Genomic DNA, 16,708 nt, shown 5'->3' with positions numbered 1-16,708 from the left:
GAACAGAGGAGAGCCGGGATCGGTGTAGAATGACCTCTGTCGCACGCCGGTCCCAACAACCACCGACTCGAGGCCGGTTTTATTTCCTCTAGATCCCACGTGCTTTCTCCTCCAAATTGTTTTGAAGCAAGTCTTTTCCACCCACAAATACTTTTCTCATCCATAAAAGTTTCATCAAATATCTTTAAGAGATGAGAACTCTTTAAAAAGTACACAACCCTACTATCACCCTTTCCCTTCAAAACAAAAAAACCATAGCCCAGTAATTCCTGAAGGTCAGTATCACAGCCAGTCATTTCTAACTGCTTTTTAAAATAGGCCCCTCCTCGATTACCTCCACCCTTGGTGGCGCCCGTGGCCTTAGAAGGCTTTTGGGGTCCTGCAGTGGGGAGCAGTCTGTGTCTCTGCTTTGCACAGCTCCAGCTCAGGGCTCCGCTTTCTTGTGGAGGAGTGGCCAGCAGTGGGCATCGTCTGCTTTCCAGCCTTCCAGCTTCCAAAATGTTGTTGCTGTTGCATCACATAATGTTCTCTTTGTTTTTGTGCTTAGAAAAAAAAATCCCTTCATGATATTGTCTTAGCGGGATTTCAGGAGGAAATAGAGGTAAACGTATTTGTTTGAAAACTCTTGATGGCTGGTGGTCCAGCTTGCTCGGAAGCCTTAACGGATGCGGTGGGCGTTCCTTCCCAGAGTCCCTAATCCATCTTTCTGCCCCATTGGCAACAGACAAGTCCATCTTCGTAATGAGCTTTTCCCTCTAATGTCCTTTTTAATTTTAATTTTATTTATTTATTTTTGTCTTTTTTTTAAGATTTTATTTATTTTTGAGAGAGAGCGAGAGCACACGCATGTGCACAGGCACAAGCAGGGGGAGGGGCAGAGGGAGAAGCACACTCCCCGCTGAGCAGGGAGCCCGATGCGGGGCTCGATCCCGGGACCCTGGGACCATGACCTGAGCCGAAGGCAGACGCTTCACCGACTGAGCCACCCAGGTGCCCTAACGTCTTTCTTAAATTAATTAATTAATTATTTTTAATTTTTTCCCTCTAACTTCTGTCTCATGACCTTCGTTTTCACTGGCCCTTCTTGTGACAGCCCGTCCCAGGCAGCCATTCTTCACCCTGAAAGCCTGTGCTTCTGCATCCATCCTCATGGGCAGTGTCTTCTCTCCCCCACGATCTCTTTCCTCTGATCCCTTCCGTTTCATTTCCTTCTGGTGGGGAGCTTCCAGACCCAACGCGGCTTCCTGACTGGGTCTAATCAGAAAAGAACAGGGTGATATTTTCTCTCCTTTTGAACATCATCCTTTGAGTAGCGTAGCCTTTGATCCTGTCATTTTTTTTTTGGATAATCTTGTCAGGTTGAGGAAATGCGAAGAGAAGGCTTTGTCTTTCCCTCACACGTAGCTCCAAACTCTTGTCCCCCAGCCTACATTTATGCCCATGGGTTTTGGACCTGAGTGTAGGAATTTGCTCTGTTCCTTTTAAACACTGTGTTTAGAGGTCTGTGGTGGAAATCGGGGTACTCGTGTCAGTCATGAAGCCTCAGTGGGACATCTCCATATTCCACAAAGGAGGGAAATAAGGAAAAGGCAGGAGTTTTAAGGGAGAGAGAGGGTTACTTAGGAAAGAAGTTGGGAGACTCCTGAAGAACTTCATGGTGAGGGATGCCTGTGAGTGAGTGAATCAGCAGGAAGAGAGAAGCCACTGATCGGGGAGGGACTGAGATCTGGGGAGACAGGACAGTCGCCAGGTGAGGAGAGTCTTGTAGAACATGGGAGGAGCTGGCGTCAGGGACGCAGGAGAGGGTGCCGGCGCGGGTTCAAAAGCACTCTAATGTGCTTTCATTGTATTGGACTCTGTTCAGATGCCACTTAGTCCAGACAGCAGCCTGTGAGTTTGGTAATATTTGCTCCATCATTCAGATCAAGGAGCTAAGGCTTCTGGAGGTAAAGGAATGTGTGGGTAGTCATATAGCCGGTTAGTGACAGAGCAGGATTCAAACCAAATCCCACACTGTACCCACTTCCCCAGATGGCTCAATACTGGCAGGGAGCAAGCTCGACTATGGCTAAAGGTTAGTGAAAACAGAGCGGTGACATGGATAAATATCCAGTTAGGTCTTGTGTCCAAAGCGTGTTTGAAAAGAAAAGCCCTGCTAAACCTGAGATGCTACTCTGAGCCAAGTCTCCCACTCTAGCTTTCTATCTGGTTCTCTGTAACTTGCTGAAAAATGTTGTACTGCTTGCTTCCTGAAATTATTTGGGAGAGGGGGATTAATCTCTTGAAAGAGAGACGAGATGACAAAATTGTGTGTGTATGAGGTAATACTTGTATACACACACTCTGCAAAGCATAGTGAGTTACTGTCCTGAATTTTGATTGTTCTCTGAGTGATGTAAATGGACTCTTTGCTCAACTACCCCAGGGCACCGGCAGCAACAAAGTGTCAGATTTGGAACAGACGTGACTATATTGCATCTCTTATGTTATAGGCCTTTGCCCAGTTTGATGCAGAGGGCGATGGTACCGTCGATGCTGAGAACATGTTGGAGGCCCTCAAGAATTCCAGTGGAGCTAATCTCCAGGGGGAATTAAGCCACATCATCAGACAACTGCAGGCCTGTTCTCTTGTCCCAGGTAAGGCTCTCACCTGAGTGCTGAAGGCCAGAGAGTGCTAGCGTAGGGCCAGGATGAACTTTGCTGTCCTATGGGTTGTAATTAGGCAAGGTGAGGGCCCCGTGAGATAAATGTGCTTCTCCAGGAGTCTCATTTAAGCGCGGGAACTGACTCAGTCCGTGCAGTCATCTCCTTGGGTCCCCAGTACCGTGATGCTTGAGCGGTTCTGCCATTTTTATGAACTTTTGTTGTGAGCCTACCTTCCTTAGTGGATCTCTTTATTTCACTCTCTCAAGAAGCTGTCCCTGGCTCCTGGTTCTCTTAGCATCGTGCATTTGTCTTTTGCCTCATGTCACCACTGTAATTAATTAATTACCCGCTTATCTGTAAATGTCTGTCTTTACTCCTACACTGTGAGCTCCATGAGGATAGCGGCCTCTTCTTTCTGCTGTGTCCTCACATTTAACACATTTTGGGTATATGGTAGGCACCCAATGGGTTTTTTTGTTTGTTTTATTAGAAAGCTATCACTCAGAAATTTAAGTAATAATATAAGTAGGGTACAAATTAAACAATACTTCTTCTACGTTGTACCTATGAACAAACTTTGTGTTTCTGTATGGTTTCTTCTGGGGACTCAGAAGACAGATTCAAAGTTAAATTACCCTCCTTTTTTTCCAGTGAGAAAACAATTGAGTTTTTGAAAGGAAAAAACTTTGCATATCACCCTTTTAGCCTCAGCTTATCTCAGAACTTTCCTGCTATGCATTCAGTGTCCTACTACTTAGCACAGAGCCTGGCAAGAACAGCGGTGGAGGCAGGTAGACTTGGTAGATACGTAAACGTGAATTTGATTGCCCTTGACCTCTCTGGCTTAATGCGGAGGCTGTGCTGAGCTAGGGTAGGATGATGTTTGTGTATTAGTGAAGAATGCACATTTCCGTTCTTCCTCAAGTTGTCTTTGATTATGTCATCTTTATAGAGCGTTGTAAGCAGTCCAGACATGTGAACTTTTTCCTACTCTCACGGCAGTTAAAATTATGCTTTGGATTATGTTTAGCTAAATTATATCTTGATGCATTTACGTATTACTCCCGCTTTTGCACTACCAGCACAGGGGAAGCATCAGGAGCTTTATGTGGACAACTCAAACAGATGTTTGGGAGGGGAGGGATGGGGTGGAGATCAGGGAACCCACCCAAGATAATACTTACTGCATTGTTGCTCTGGGGAGATTAGGTGAGAAAAACGTGGGGTTCGGACCCTGAGGTGTTTATGTACCAGAGTTGTGACTGGGACGTTCTTGTCAAAATTCTCTATCACCACTCAGTTTAAAAGATACTGCTTTATTACAGTCCTAGCCTGAACCTTGGTAAGCTGGGCTAGCCTGGCTCCTGGGATTTGTTTCCTCGTCCCTCTTTCCAGCCGAGATTGGAACTTGTCCCTTTCTTACCCTATCGTGCTGGCGCTCAGTGTTTGCCAGACTTGTATGACTTCCCATTAGAAGAGGCCATCTGTGTTCTCACGTGCATCCTGAGCACATGGGTTCGCCATCAGCCGCGTCCTCACGTCAGGGTGGTGCTGCTGTGGGGTCCGCCAACGGAAGAAAAACTGTACGAGGATGGTGAGGGGTGGCACGGACTTTTGAGTCTTGGGGGAATTGAACCGGTGTCTCCAGGGTTTGTCTGGGGGCCGGGGGGCGTCATCAAAATGGGGTGCTTCCAACACACAGTTTCTCCTTAGCCTCATGTTCTATCTTGAAAATCAATGCGAAGTCTCATTCTCAGATATAACCTGTTTTACACTTAAAGTAATTTCTCCTAAGACTTCTGGAGCCTTGTTCCAGGTGCTGCTTAGATGGGGTGTTCCGTTTGTGAAAGCTCATCAGGCAGTGCGCTTACACTGTGGGCACTGTTCCTTATGTCTGTCGTGATTCATTAGAACGCAAACAGAAAAGAAATTCCCCCAAATCTACAAGTATATCTGAGCTCCAGGAGGAGCTGCTGCATTTATCCTCTCCCTTCTTCACACTGGGTTGTGGGTACCTTGGTTCCAGGCATATGCATTGTATGGGGCTCAAACTCACAACCCTAAGATCAAGAGGCTCATGCTCCACCAACTGAGCCAGCCAGGTGCCCCAAAATTAATGTTTAAATTGAGGTTACCACTGGTTCATTTCTCATTTCTTTTCTTGTCTTTTTTTTTTTTTTTTTTTTAAAGTAGGCTCCATGCCCAGCATGGAGCCCAATGTGGGGCTTGAACTCATGACCCTGAGGTCAACCCAGGCACTCCAGCCACTGGTTCATTTCTTAAAACTTGTTTAGATTTTTAAATGATTAAAGCTGAAAATACTGGGGCGCCTGGGTGGCTCAGTCATTAAGCGTCTGCCTTCGGCTCAGGTCATGATCCCGGGGTCCTGGGATCGAGCCCCACATCGGGCTCCCTGCTCGGTGGCGAGTCTGCTTCTCCCTCTCTCACTCCCCCTGCTTGTGTTCCCTCTCTCGCTGTCTCCTTCTCTCTGTGAAATAAATAAATAAAATCTTAAAAAAAAAAAAAGCTGAAAATATCAATGAAGATTATTTTTTTTTAAAGATTTTATTTTTCAACAGAGAGAGAGGGAACACAAGCAGGGGGAGTGGGAGAGGGAGAAGCAGGCTTCGCGAGGGGAGCCCAATGTGGGGCTCGATCCCAGGACCCCGGGGTCATGACCTGAGCCTAAGGCAGACGCTCAACGACTGAGCCACCCAGGCGCCCTCAATGAAGATTCTTAATGGCTGCTTTTAATTCAGCCAATTCAGAGAGGCCACCAGGCAGGGGGTGTGGGAACACTATTGTGGTGGGTTCCTAAAAAACAAAAATGGGTTTTGTCTGCCTAGGTTTCATAGACATCTTTTCAGAGTCCAAGGAGGGCCTGGGTGTGCACGCATCCCTGATCCTGCGCTTCCTGCACCGCAACCGGCTCTCCGGCACGGCTGTCCCCTGCCCCATGCTGGACCACTGTGGGAATGTGTGCTCCATGAGGGCTTCCGTTCTGAAGGAGTCCTTGGATCAGCTGCTCCAGAGAGAAAAGGGTACGTGTACTCATGTGGTGGGAGCTCCTCAACACGTTCCACATGCCGTAGGAGCCAGCCCTTCTCCCTGTTTTCATCTCTGTAAGCCAGCCTGCCTGCTTTCCCCCCTTCCCACCTTCCTTCCTTCCCACAACTGGCTTCTCGTCATTCAGGTCTCATTACTCTATCTAATTAACGCCCCCATTCCCCATCATTCCCCTCTTCTGGTCATCATCACCTTTGTAGGTTTAATGTTCTAAATGGCGCTTATTATTTGAAATTGTAACATTATTTCTCTCCGTTTTGTCTGCCTTGTTTGTGTCATTATCCTTAGCACTCGGAACTCTGCCTACTCTGTGAGTAGTAGTTGAGTCAAGGAGGAAAGCCACCACACACAGTGTGGACTCACTCAGGTCCATGGAATATAGTACTGAGTCCAGAAACAGACTCAAGTGCATGTGGGAACATAGTACCAGATAGAGTCAGCATTACAAATGGATGGAAAGGCGAATTAGTCAACAAGTGAGGTCAGGGCAACTGGCCAGCCATTTGGAGAAAAAAATAAAACCAGATTCTTAACCCATTCCATTCACTGAAACAAATTTCAGGTGGATCGAAAAGTTCAGCTGTAAAGAAACTGAAGTGCTAGAAGAGAGTAGTCCCACTCTGCACAGCTCTTGGCACAGGGACCTCGCTAAGCAAGATGTGAGACTCAGACACTATCGGATTCATAAATTAGACTTTATGCAAACTGAAAGGTCTGTATAGCAGAAAATAGAAGCAGAGTCAAAAGACAAATGATATTCTAGGGAACAAAAATATATTTTGTAACATGTTAGGACAAACTGAATTTTTTACTAACTCTGACCTTGGGCACTTACTTAACTCTCTGTGCCTTGGTTTCCTCATCTCTGAACTGAATTAGTACATAGAAAACAGAGAGAGAAGTGCCCAGCTCATGGTACACAGCACCTGTTACGTGTGTGTGGGTCTACGTCCTGTAACATACAAACCGGTGAGAAGGCTTGGGACCCAGCAGAAAGTTAGATGAGGGTAGGACGGGGCTGCTCTCAAAAATGCAAGTGGCTTACAAAGTCTCACACATATTTAAAGAAATGTCCATTGAAACTGTAAGATACCCTTTTCTTCTCTTAGTGTGGTTTTGCAAATATATCAATGAATTAAGTATTTTACTATAGTGAACTCGTGGAGCAACCCTTGGCCAATTTCTGTTTTATAAGGGCTTTTTGGAAGGAGATTTTAAGGAATACTTATTTTTCCAGGACCAAAGTACCAAGCATATTTATGTTAGATATTTTAAATGACCCTTTATTTCCCTTTGTGAAAGAGATGTCATGTGATAGAATCTGGTTTTCCCTGCAGAAAGTCCTGGAGATCTAACCAGAAGCCCGGAGATGGACAAACTTAAGTCAGTAGCAAAGTGCTACGCTTACATAGAAACATCCTCCAACCCGGCAGACATCGACAAGATGACAAATGGGGAAACGTCCTCCTACTGGCAGTCAGATGGCAGTGCCCGCTCACACTGGATTCGGTGGGTGCTAGAACAGCGGTTGGTGAGAGCCCAGGAAAGGACCTGCTTGCTTTCTCTTACCTCATCAGTGTGGTCACAAATTAGCTTCTGAAGTTTAGAATATTTTCTACTTCACTGCCTGGTTGTTTTCTTATTGGAAGTGACTATCTGTGGAGACGTCTGAAGAATCAAGTAAAAAGAATTACATGAAATCATGCTGCCTGCTTCATGTATTCATGAACGTAGGTAGTCATTTTGCCTGCGTTGTGTATTCATGAACGTGGATAGTCATGCTCCCTGTGTCGTGTATTCGTGAACGTGGGTAATTCCTGCACTTGGTACTTAAGGGAGAAAGAGTATTTGACTGATATTTTATCGTAATGATTTCAGATCTTTTCCACTAGTTTCTCAGGAAAATTAACATCACAAGGGGCAAGTACTTTTTTTATATCAGATGTGATTTTACTTTTTAAGATCCTTTCTGTGTATTAAAAAATCTGTATGCACCTCTCTTTGCCAGTTTGGCAGAAGAGGAGGGGTTGGGATGAGCAGGAACCCTGGGGTAGAGTTGGCGGCAGTAAGCTGGTGTTTCTAGAAGTTCTGAAGCTGCCATCTAAAGTTTCACCTGTCTCTTCAGAGAATGGGCCGATTTCAGTTGGTGGAAACAGAAATATTTGTCTTGTTCTCTCATGGGGAGTATATGTGACCTTTAGCCATCTAACTTGTAGATGAGGGAATATATTCAGTTCTTCAGATGAGGTTTAGAATTTGCTTCTTGCAGGTCAAGCGGTTTTTTTAGGGTGTTCATATTGTACTTTCCTGCCTGTACTGATAGCTTAAAAGGAAATGTAAGATTAACCTGGAACTGAAAGGAATTTTAGAGACACAGGAAGGTCATAAGGACTTTTCCAGTTGGTTGCTTTTAGGAAAGAGTGTCTGACGGAATCAAATTCAAGCCTGCGGAGATGGGACTCGTGGGCACTGCCAGCTTCGCCCCATATACACACTCGTCGTTTGTGCTCCCTGTGTTTTCCAGCTTAAAAATGAAGCCAGACGTTGTGCTTCGGCACTTGTCCATCGCGGTGGCTGCCACTGACCAGAGCTACATGCCGCAGCAGGTGACAGTAGCTGTGGGGAGAAGTGCCAGCGATCTTCAGGACGTCCGCGATGTGCACATTCCCAGCAATGTCACTGGCTATGTGACACTGCTGGAAAATGCCAACATCAGTCAGCTCTGTGAGTCAGCCACGAGGCAGCTTGCCTTCTGATTTGGGGAGTGGGAGGGGCGAAGAAGGGATCGTTTTTAGTGGGAGGACCTCTACAGTGGAGAAACTGTCGGATTTTCTTGGGAGGTTGGATTTGCTTCTCATGATGCACATGGGAGTAGCCATTATTTCATCTCTGTGGTGTTGTAGAAAGTTATAGGAGCCCTTTTTAACAAATAATATTTTATTCTTGTTTCCTTATTAGAAAATTAGAAAAATATAGATAAACAGAAATTACTCAAAATCCCACTACCCAAGGGATTGTCACTATGAATATGTTAGTGTGGATCCTTCCAGATCTTTACTGTGTGTGTGTGTGTGTGTGTGTGTGTGTGTGTGCGCGTGCGTGCGCGCACACGGGTTAAAACATAGCGTTGTGCATATGTATTCACAAAATGTAATATATTTGTATACGTATTTACAAAATGGCAATATTCTTTCCATGCTGTTGTGTAAAATGTTTTAGCATATTGCAGACCATGTGTTCTTGCACACCTTTATTTAGCGATGTAAGAACGTGCCTTAATTGTAACCAGCCCTTTATTCCTGGACATGTACGTTGTTTCCATTTTTATACTATTATGACCTTGCTTCACACCTAGCATTTTGGAAATAATCACAATTCTGTGATTTCTTTCCAGGCTTTTTTCATTCAGGGAGCCGGGATGCTTCATGTTTTGTCTCATTTCTCCTAATGCTTTCCTGGGCCAAAAGAAGTGTCCTTACTTTGCTCAGAGGAACTGAGGCCTAGGGAGGTAGAGTCTTTGTGTCTCGTGCCTGGGCAAAGCGGTAGCTAAGCTCCTGGAGTAGACGCTCCTTTCTCTCAGCTGTGTCCTCTTCAGCTTACCACCTCCTCCTCTCCAGCCCAAACAAGGGATTGCGACAGCTCTTAAAAGGGGGTCATGCCTGTGTTGTCATCTATTTGGACTTGATTACTAAACATAAATTCTAACAACTGCTGTGAGGCAGCAGCTTTTTAAGTCAAAATTTCAGAACCCCAGCAAAAATTCTAGAAATTTTCTTACTTATTTAATCAGGATCTAAAAAAATGGCCTTTGTGTTAATTTTCAAGATGCATAAATTCCTAAGAAACTTTGTGATGGAAAGGGTTAAGCCACCCTTAAATTTACACAGTAGTCCTATGACTCCGTAGTTTGGTCGATGCTTTTCTGACAAGTTTATTATATGCCAGCTCCATTGTACACATTATTTATTTCTGGCATCAAAGTATATTTCAGAATTTTCTTTTCAAAATGTGAATTACTATTTTGCTTTTAGTTGGGAGCCTAGTATTTGCTGAACTGAAGAAGTTAATCCAATACTGAATTTGTTGTTTGCGCTTGACAGATGTCCAGATTAACATAAAACGTTGTCTTAGCGATGGATGTGACACTAGGATTCATGGTCTGAGGGCTGTTGGCTTTCAGAGAGTTAAGAAGTCTGGGGTCTCGGTGTCAGATGCTTCTGCAATCTGGTACTGGTCTCTGCTAACCTCTCTGGTGACGGCGTCCATGGAGACAAACCCCGCCTTTGTCCAGACAGTGCTACACAACACGCAGTAAGTCACCCTCTCTGCCTCCCCGCCCATGCAGGTGCCCCTCTTGCCCCCTCCCCCTGCAGAGCACGTCCCTGACACTCAGTGGCTCAGCCCTGGGTGCCCTGGTGTTTCCTGTCTGCGCTTTTGGCTCCAGTCTGGGGGCGGGGGCGGGGACGGGTCACGCACACTGTTGTGTTCCTCACCCATGGGGGAACAGTTGCTCACATTCACAGATCACTTTGTATCAGATACAGCACCTTCAGATGCTGCGCATTATTTACCTCCTCCTGTTGTGCAGCATACACGTAAACCTTATCCCCGTGTCACAGACGAGGGCTCTGTGACACTCCCCGCGGCAAGTCACTGGGCTGGGCAGGGATGCGCCTGTGTGAATTTAAATTTAAAAAGCTAAAAATTAAAAAAAAAAACAAAAAACTTGTAGGGCAGGAAGACCCAGTGGTAACAGATGAAGTGGGGAGTAGTGACATAGAGCCTTAGAAGCTAGGAGGTTCTAGTCCTGGATTTAAGTTACTAATAGCGGTTCTCTGACATCTTCTGAGCATGGAGCTTTTCAGCCAGTAGCGCTGCGGGCAGTGCCAGATGTGAAGTCATATTTGGCTGTACTCCTGTCTTGCTTCCTGTTTAAAAATCAATTAGAAACTTAGAGAAAGATCGCACGTACAGCACAAACAACTTTATTTCCTTCTGAGCCATTTGAGAGTAATCTGCAAACCCGGTGCCCCATTGTCCCTGAGTACACGAGTGTGTGTTTCTTGTCAGCAAGAAGGTTCACTGCCACCAACGGGACCAGGAAGTTCCCAGTGATGCACGGTGCTGTCATCTGGTCCTCAGGTCCCATTCGGGTCCTGCTAGCTCTCCCAGTGACGTCCCGTGTAGCAAAAGGACCCAGGCCACACTTGGCGTTTGTCACGTCTCCTTAGTCTCCCCTGGTGTGGACCAGTTCCTCAGTCTTTCCTGGACGTTCTGACTTTGACACTTTTGAAAATTATTGGTTGGTTATTTCCAGGAGTGTCGTTCAGTTTTGGTTCACCTGATGTTTCATAATGATTCAGTTTAGGTTTTGTGTCTTTAGCAGGAGTATCAGAGAAGTGATGGTGTGTTCTCATTGCATCCTATCAGGTGTCACACAACTTTAGTGTCCACTTACTAGTCCCGCTCACGTTAACTTTGATCCCTTGAAGGGAGGGGCGTCTGCCAAATTTTTCCATTGTAAAGGGATTTTTTTGTGTTGGTAATTAGTAAGTATTTTGTGAGGAGGTGCTTTGAGACTGTAAATGTCCCATCCTTCCTCAAACTTTATATTGGTATGGACTCGTGACTCCTGTGTTAGTTGCTGGCTTATAACATCACAGTGTTGATGTGTAGACTGGCCCAGATTTGGCCAATGGGAACCCCCTTGGTGTGATTCATGTGTCCTTTTGACGTGTCCTCAGCAACTTGAAACACTTCCTTACTTTCTAGAACAGCGGACTATTCCAGGCCTGTCTCGATTGCTCCCTGCCTCAGTCCTGGAATCAGCCACTGTTTCTGAGGGGTCATCATCCCTTTTAGTGGAGACTAAACAGACGAGCTCATTGCTTCTCTCAGGCCCTGTCAGCGGGCCCCACTAGGAAATACACGTTTGTGCATAAATAGTACACGTGTGTGTGTACACGTTACACACACTCACACCCGTAGTCACGTCTGCATCTGTAGTGCTGAGAACTCGAGAGTCCGCACCGACACCCCCACTTCTAATCCAGCACTCCGGTGTACACTCTGGTTTCCTCTGTGTTTGCACCCCCCCCTTCTCGGGTAACGAGAAAACTGCTGCCCTTCCTCCCCACTGTATTTACTTACTTACTGAGTCCTCCATATACAACCCGTCTCCCGTCTCCCCTGCCCTTGCCTGGACACCCTCCTTCCTGACTCCTGCTCCAGCACCTTCTGCAGGGCTGTTGCTCTGACCGTCCTTGTGCCTGGGCCCTGCTTGTTCCCCTTGGGTTCCCTCACTCTGCACCGGGCCGCCCTCCTTGGTACTCACATTCCCTGCCAGGCCGACCCTTTGTGCAGATACCTTTCTCACTCTGCTCAGTACCCACTTGAGCACCCCGTTATGGGCCCCCAGGGTGCCCTACCCTCCCACCCAAACACACATGAATGTCTGCCTTGTGTAGCCGTGCTTTATGGACTGAATTCACAGGAAGGGGAAGAAGAAGAGCTTTCTACCTTATTCTTGTAAAGATACGCCAAGTTGTTGAGGAATGGATATATTTAAAGTTTATATTTCTAAACAGTTCTAACAGTAATTGTTAATCTGCAATTGTTTTTTCACTCCTAATGTTTAAATATCAGTGATCTAAAACCACTGTAAATCTTTTTTGAAAAAAATCGGTGAGGGACAATAAGAAGAATATCATGAAACAAAACTGTTGTATCAGTAGAAATAAATTTGGTAAATCACTGCACGCTCGTGTGCGTTTGGCCTCATTGACCAGCTGCCTTTCATGTGGCTGCCATCCTGGGCAGCCCCTTGTAGAGTGGGGAGAAAGAAGAATGAGAGCAGAGGGAAGCCGACGCAATGTTAGCCTTGCTGTATTGTCTCCGTTTTGAAATAGGAATAATACTGTTGGAGGGATTCTCATTACTGTTCCCTTGAAATGACTGTCAGTTGTAGGATTTTGAGTTACTTTTTGCATACCTTCACATTGTTCGCAGTACACTCGCTCACCCAGCACAGTTGCTGGCGTAGAGTAGGACCCAGTCATTTTTGTTTGCATCAGTCTGTCTGATGACTACTAGTCTGGAGGAGGTAAAACTTTTGGGGGATTCAGAAAGATAAACGTAAGAGGAGATGAGAGAAGACAAACGTTGAAGCAGACATTAAGGTAGAAAGGCCAAGAAACACGGGGCAAGAATAGAAACTGTGACAGGTGCTCATGCTTAGGAGGAAAGAAAATTCGTGGCGTGTCTTTAGATGCCATAGATCTCAAGATGGAATGTATAACATGAGCTTCTTACCGGGCCACAAACTGCTCTGCCTCTGGGGTCACATTTCCTAAGAACTGCAGGGTTTTTTCTGTAGAGTCTATATGTCTTCTGCCTACCCTGCGTGAAAGGAAGACTTGATCCCAAAGACTGGAATAAGTCTCCTTGAAGGGAAATGGGACTCTTAAAAGAAAGAATAAATAAAAAAGAAGGAAACTCCATGAAGTTACTTGGCACCGTGACCCCTGGGGAAAAAAGCTGGTTCAGTGTTGTGTGCCGGGCTCTCTGTGGGAACACTTTGTTTATGAGGGATTACTCCCAACAGGCGTCTAACAATTTGGTGTTCATCGAATATTATTAAATTAATGTTTTGCCTGGATTTGTTCTGATTTTCCATCTCCCACTTGCAGGAAGGCACTGCAGCACATGCCTCCGCTTTCCCTCTCACCAGGATCTACGGATTTCTCGACTTTCCTGTCTCCCAACGTTCTAGAAGAAGTGGACAGCTTCCTCATAAGGATAACTAGGTAAAGTCAAGGTTGATGAGATGGGGCTTGTAGGGGGTAGAGGGTCTATATGCTTGTTTAGCCTTTTTTTTTTAAATTTTTTAATCTTTTAAAGATCAGCACTGAAAATGGCTCATTTTTAGTGACTGAAGGGAAAGTAAAATCATAGTTCAGTCCTCTAAGCTCCATTATGTAGCGACACCACCTGACCTCAGGGGGTGGGGGTCCTCTGATGCACCAGACAGGTGTCTTAGAGTCCCCAGTGCAGAAGCTCTGAGCTTACCTGGAACCCCAGCCCACGGCCTCCCCGGGCACCCGCCGGCAAATAAGCCGCTGGTCTGTGGGCCTGGGCGAGGCTCCTTAGTAGCTTGACAGACTCAGTGCTTGCTGTTCTGTGTCTGCCCAGCCCTGAGGGCGCTACTGTGTCGGAGCACAAACTAGGTCCAGAGACGTCTGGACAGTTTTAAAAGTTTCAGTGTAAGGTGTTTGGAGTACATCTAAAGTAGGTTGTTCGTGCTTTCGGAGGAATGAGCCCTTGAGCCTCTGGCTGCTGATCATTCTTAGTAGCAGAGGCTTATTGTAGCGGCTTCTTTATTTGTGGTTCATTTATTTATTTGGTTTATAAAGTTTGACGTGTTAAAATTGATATCGTTAGTATTTTTTAATAGTTACAGATTAAGGGCACAGAGGGGAGGAGTTAATGTCCTCGTTCTCTGGGTTAACTTAGGTTTTCTTTAGGTTATCTTGAGGATTTTGAGAAAGTATTTCTGATGAACATATAGAAAGCATATGACAGGTGGATTTTACTGATGGCGGCCAGTTACGTGGGGTTTGGGGGATACCTGGATTTCCTCATGTTTTTAGGAAGTGACAAGTTTTTTGCTCTTTGTTTATAGCTGCTGTTCGACTCCAGAGGTGGAGCTGACTCTTCTGGCCTTTGCACTGGCAAGAGGAAGTGTTGCCAAAGTGCTGAGCTCTCTGTGTACCATCACTGACCACCTGGACACACAGTACGACGCCTCGTCCCTCATCTCCTCCATGGCATCTGTCAGGCAAAACCTGCTCCTTAAATACGGTAAGTGAGCAAGGTGCAGTGGACAAGCCAAAACACCAGAATTAACCTGGCATCTTCTTATCTCCTTGGGCAGTTTGTAGCTACCCCGTGATTCCAGGATGAACATACCCTCTCCTACAGGGGCTGGCAGGGAGAAGGGGGATGTGGGCCCATTGATGGCAGCATCGGAAGAGGGTCTGAGTCCCCTGGGCTGTACTCCCAGGGTTTACCGGCCAGACCACTTAGGCTTGCTGGTCATTTGAGCACAGCCGTCTTCGATGAGGTACAGATGTGTCTCTTGGTGTAGACCAAGACGGTTGGGAAGTTGGAGTACCTCCCATCTGGAGGAGGGAGGGAACTGGCCCAGACACGGCACAGAGCACCCTGGTCTTAGACTGCATCGCTCTGCGTCCCTGTGAGAGCTGTGTGTCCACCACCGCCTTGCCCCCCTGGGCCCGGCCGCCGTCCCCCTTAGTGCTTTCCTGCTGACTCGGGATGGGCCCTCCTAACCCTTCTCGGTTGGTACATGAGGAACAACTCATCTGCCATCCCGGCCTCTGGCACTAACGTTTTGTCCACAAAGTACAGTCTCGGATCCCATCCTCTTCAGTTATACGGGCAAACAGTGCTGTTTCTGCCATGCTGTTTCTGCCTTTGCCTTCATGCAACTTAGTAATTTATTTTATGTGTAATTTTTAAGGTCCGACAATTGATGTCTTGTAAATCCAGTTTTCCTCTTAAATTTGAAAAGGTCATTTTTTGGTGGGTTAGGGAGCCCATAGCAGGCACGGCTGGATGGGAGGGATTCGTGGTGTTTGGGATATACTCTCCAGGAAAGTTATCGATTCAGAGGAGCAGTTATTTGGGGAGGGAACACTGGATAGCGGAGGGACGCAGGAGGGAATGTTTGTTACTGGCAGTATTCTAGTTCTGGGTTGGTTATAGGTTAATGGGTATTCATTAAAATATTAACATGAGAGAAGAAGGAAAAGCTTTCAGGTCGTTACAGCAAACAGTACTTTTTAAACTTCCTAAAACTTTCAAAATTTGCCTGTAGGTGTATTAAAGAAACACGACCCAAGACCCTAAGATATTATTTATATATAAAAATGCAATTGCAGTAAAATTAGTTATTGGCTCCAAAGCACTATTTTAGGAATTCCTCTCCCAAACATGTTGAATCTGTGGTATTAGTCTTATATCTTATAATGTGCTTTGTTTCTGAGGAGTGGTTATCCTAGAGACCTCCTCTTGGAGTCACATAGGGACATAAAGCTGTACTCGGTCTCCTTCAGGAAAGCGTACAAGGATGGCGTCAGCTTCTCTGTTGTAGCTTTTCAACAGGTGGTTTTCCGCCAGCAGTCTCCTGGCCGCCTGCTTTCCGTTTCCATGGACGGGCCTGCTAGTTTTTATTTTTTACTTTGTGCCAGCTTAAGGCTCTCATCCTCTCTCTTTTCTTTGATCAGGTAAACCTCTTCAGTTGACCCTTCAGGCCTGTGATGTCAAAGGGAAAGAGGAGAAGTCAGGGCCTGAAAACCTGCTCATGGAGCCGTGGACGAGAGATGGTGAGTGGTAGGTCTGTCCGTGTGTGGTGAGTGGAAGGGCCGTGGTGCACTCTCTGCCGGTGTGAGACCTGGGCCTTGGACTGCTTGGAAGTCGCGGGCCACACGCCAGGTCGGCCTGCACGAGGCGGTGGTTCTTGAACTGTCCGCCTGCCATCCTTACCACAGCCTCGTACTCTGCTATGGGTGCTTGAGAGCCCTCGGTTTTGAAAAGCAAGGACTCCTCCTTTTGGAATATGAAAAGTTTCCATTTTTAAATTCAGATTATTTTTCCATTGTGTTACCCTAAATCATTAAGAAACTCAGCAGATCTGAGGCATGATACTGCTGAAAACATAATTTCGGGAGAAGGGTCTTTCTCGGTGTGACCCCTCTGGATCCGGAGTGTCCGGAAGAACCTCACTGCTTGCCTGCTGAGGAGCTGTCCCGTGCGGTGGCGGGCTCTTTCCCTCGGCTCGGTGTGTCTGTGCGTCTCTTCCTTCCCTGTCTCGCTAGCCAGCCGGTTCGTCTCCTGCACTTGCTCCCTTGTGCTCACTGCGCTGCTTAGAACATCGCCGATTCGGCTCAGGAAGGGGACTGTTTGGGTCGTTATCAAA

At 46.3% G+C, this 16,708-nt stretch overlaps 1 protein-coding gene across 3 annotated transcripts in view; it reads left to right on the top strand.

Moving 5' to 3' along the window:
- The window catches only part of ZZEF1 (zinc finger ZZ-type and EF-hand domain containing 1), a 100,740-nt gene that overhangs the window by 11,407 nt on the left and 72,625 nt on the right, over window positions 1-16,708 (top strand). For all 3 annotated transcript variants that reach the window (XR_003525159.2, XM_027624833.2, XM_027624832.2), the window contains exons 2-9: window positions 2,493-2,637; window positions 5,493-5,687; window positions 7,050-7,221; window positions 8,237-8,436; window positions 9,813-10,023; window positions 13,401-13,517; window positions 14,393-14,571; window positions 16,017-16,115. Coding sequence is in view for 2 of the 3 variants with exons in the window: in XM_027624833.2 (XP_027480634.2) it covers window positions 2,493-2,637; window positions 5,493-5,687; window positions 7,050-7,221; window positions 8,237-8,436; window positions 9,813-10,023; window positions 13,401-13,517; window positions 14,393-14,571; window positions 16,017-16,115 (1,318 nt within the window). In the remaining variant the exon portion in view is untranslated. The remainder of the gene's footprint in view (window positions 1-2,492; window positions 2,638-5,492; window positions 5,688-7,049; window positions 7,222-8,236; window positions 8,437-9,812; window positions 10,024-13,400; window positions 13,518-14,392; window positions 14,572-16,016; window positions 16,116-16,708) is intronic.

Source organism: Zalophus californianus, chromosome 16, assembly GCF_009762305.2.
Source record: "Zalophus californianus isolate mZalCal1 chromosome 16, mZalCal1.pri.v2, whole genome shotgun sequence".
NCBI classification, from domain to species: Eukaryota; Metazoa; Chordata; class Mammalia; order Carnivora; family Otariidae; genus Zalophus; species Zalophus californianus.
Note: the sequence above shows the minus strand (reverse complement) of the source record. Positions and strands in the feature narration are given on the sequence as shown.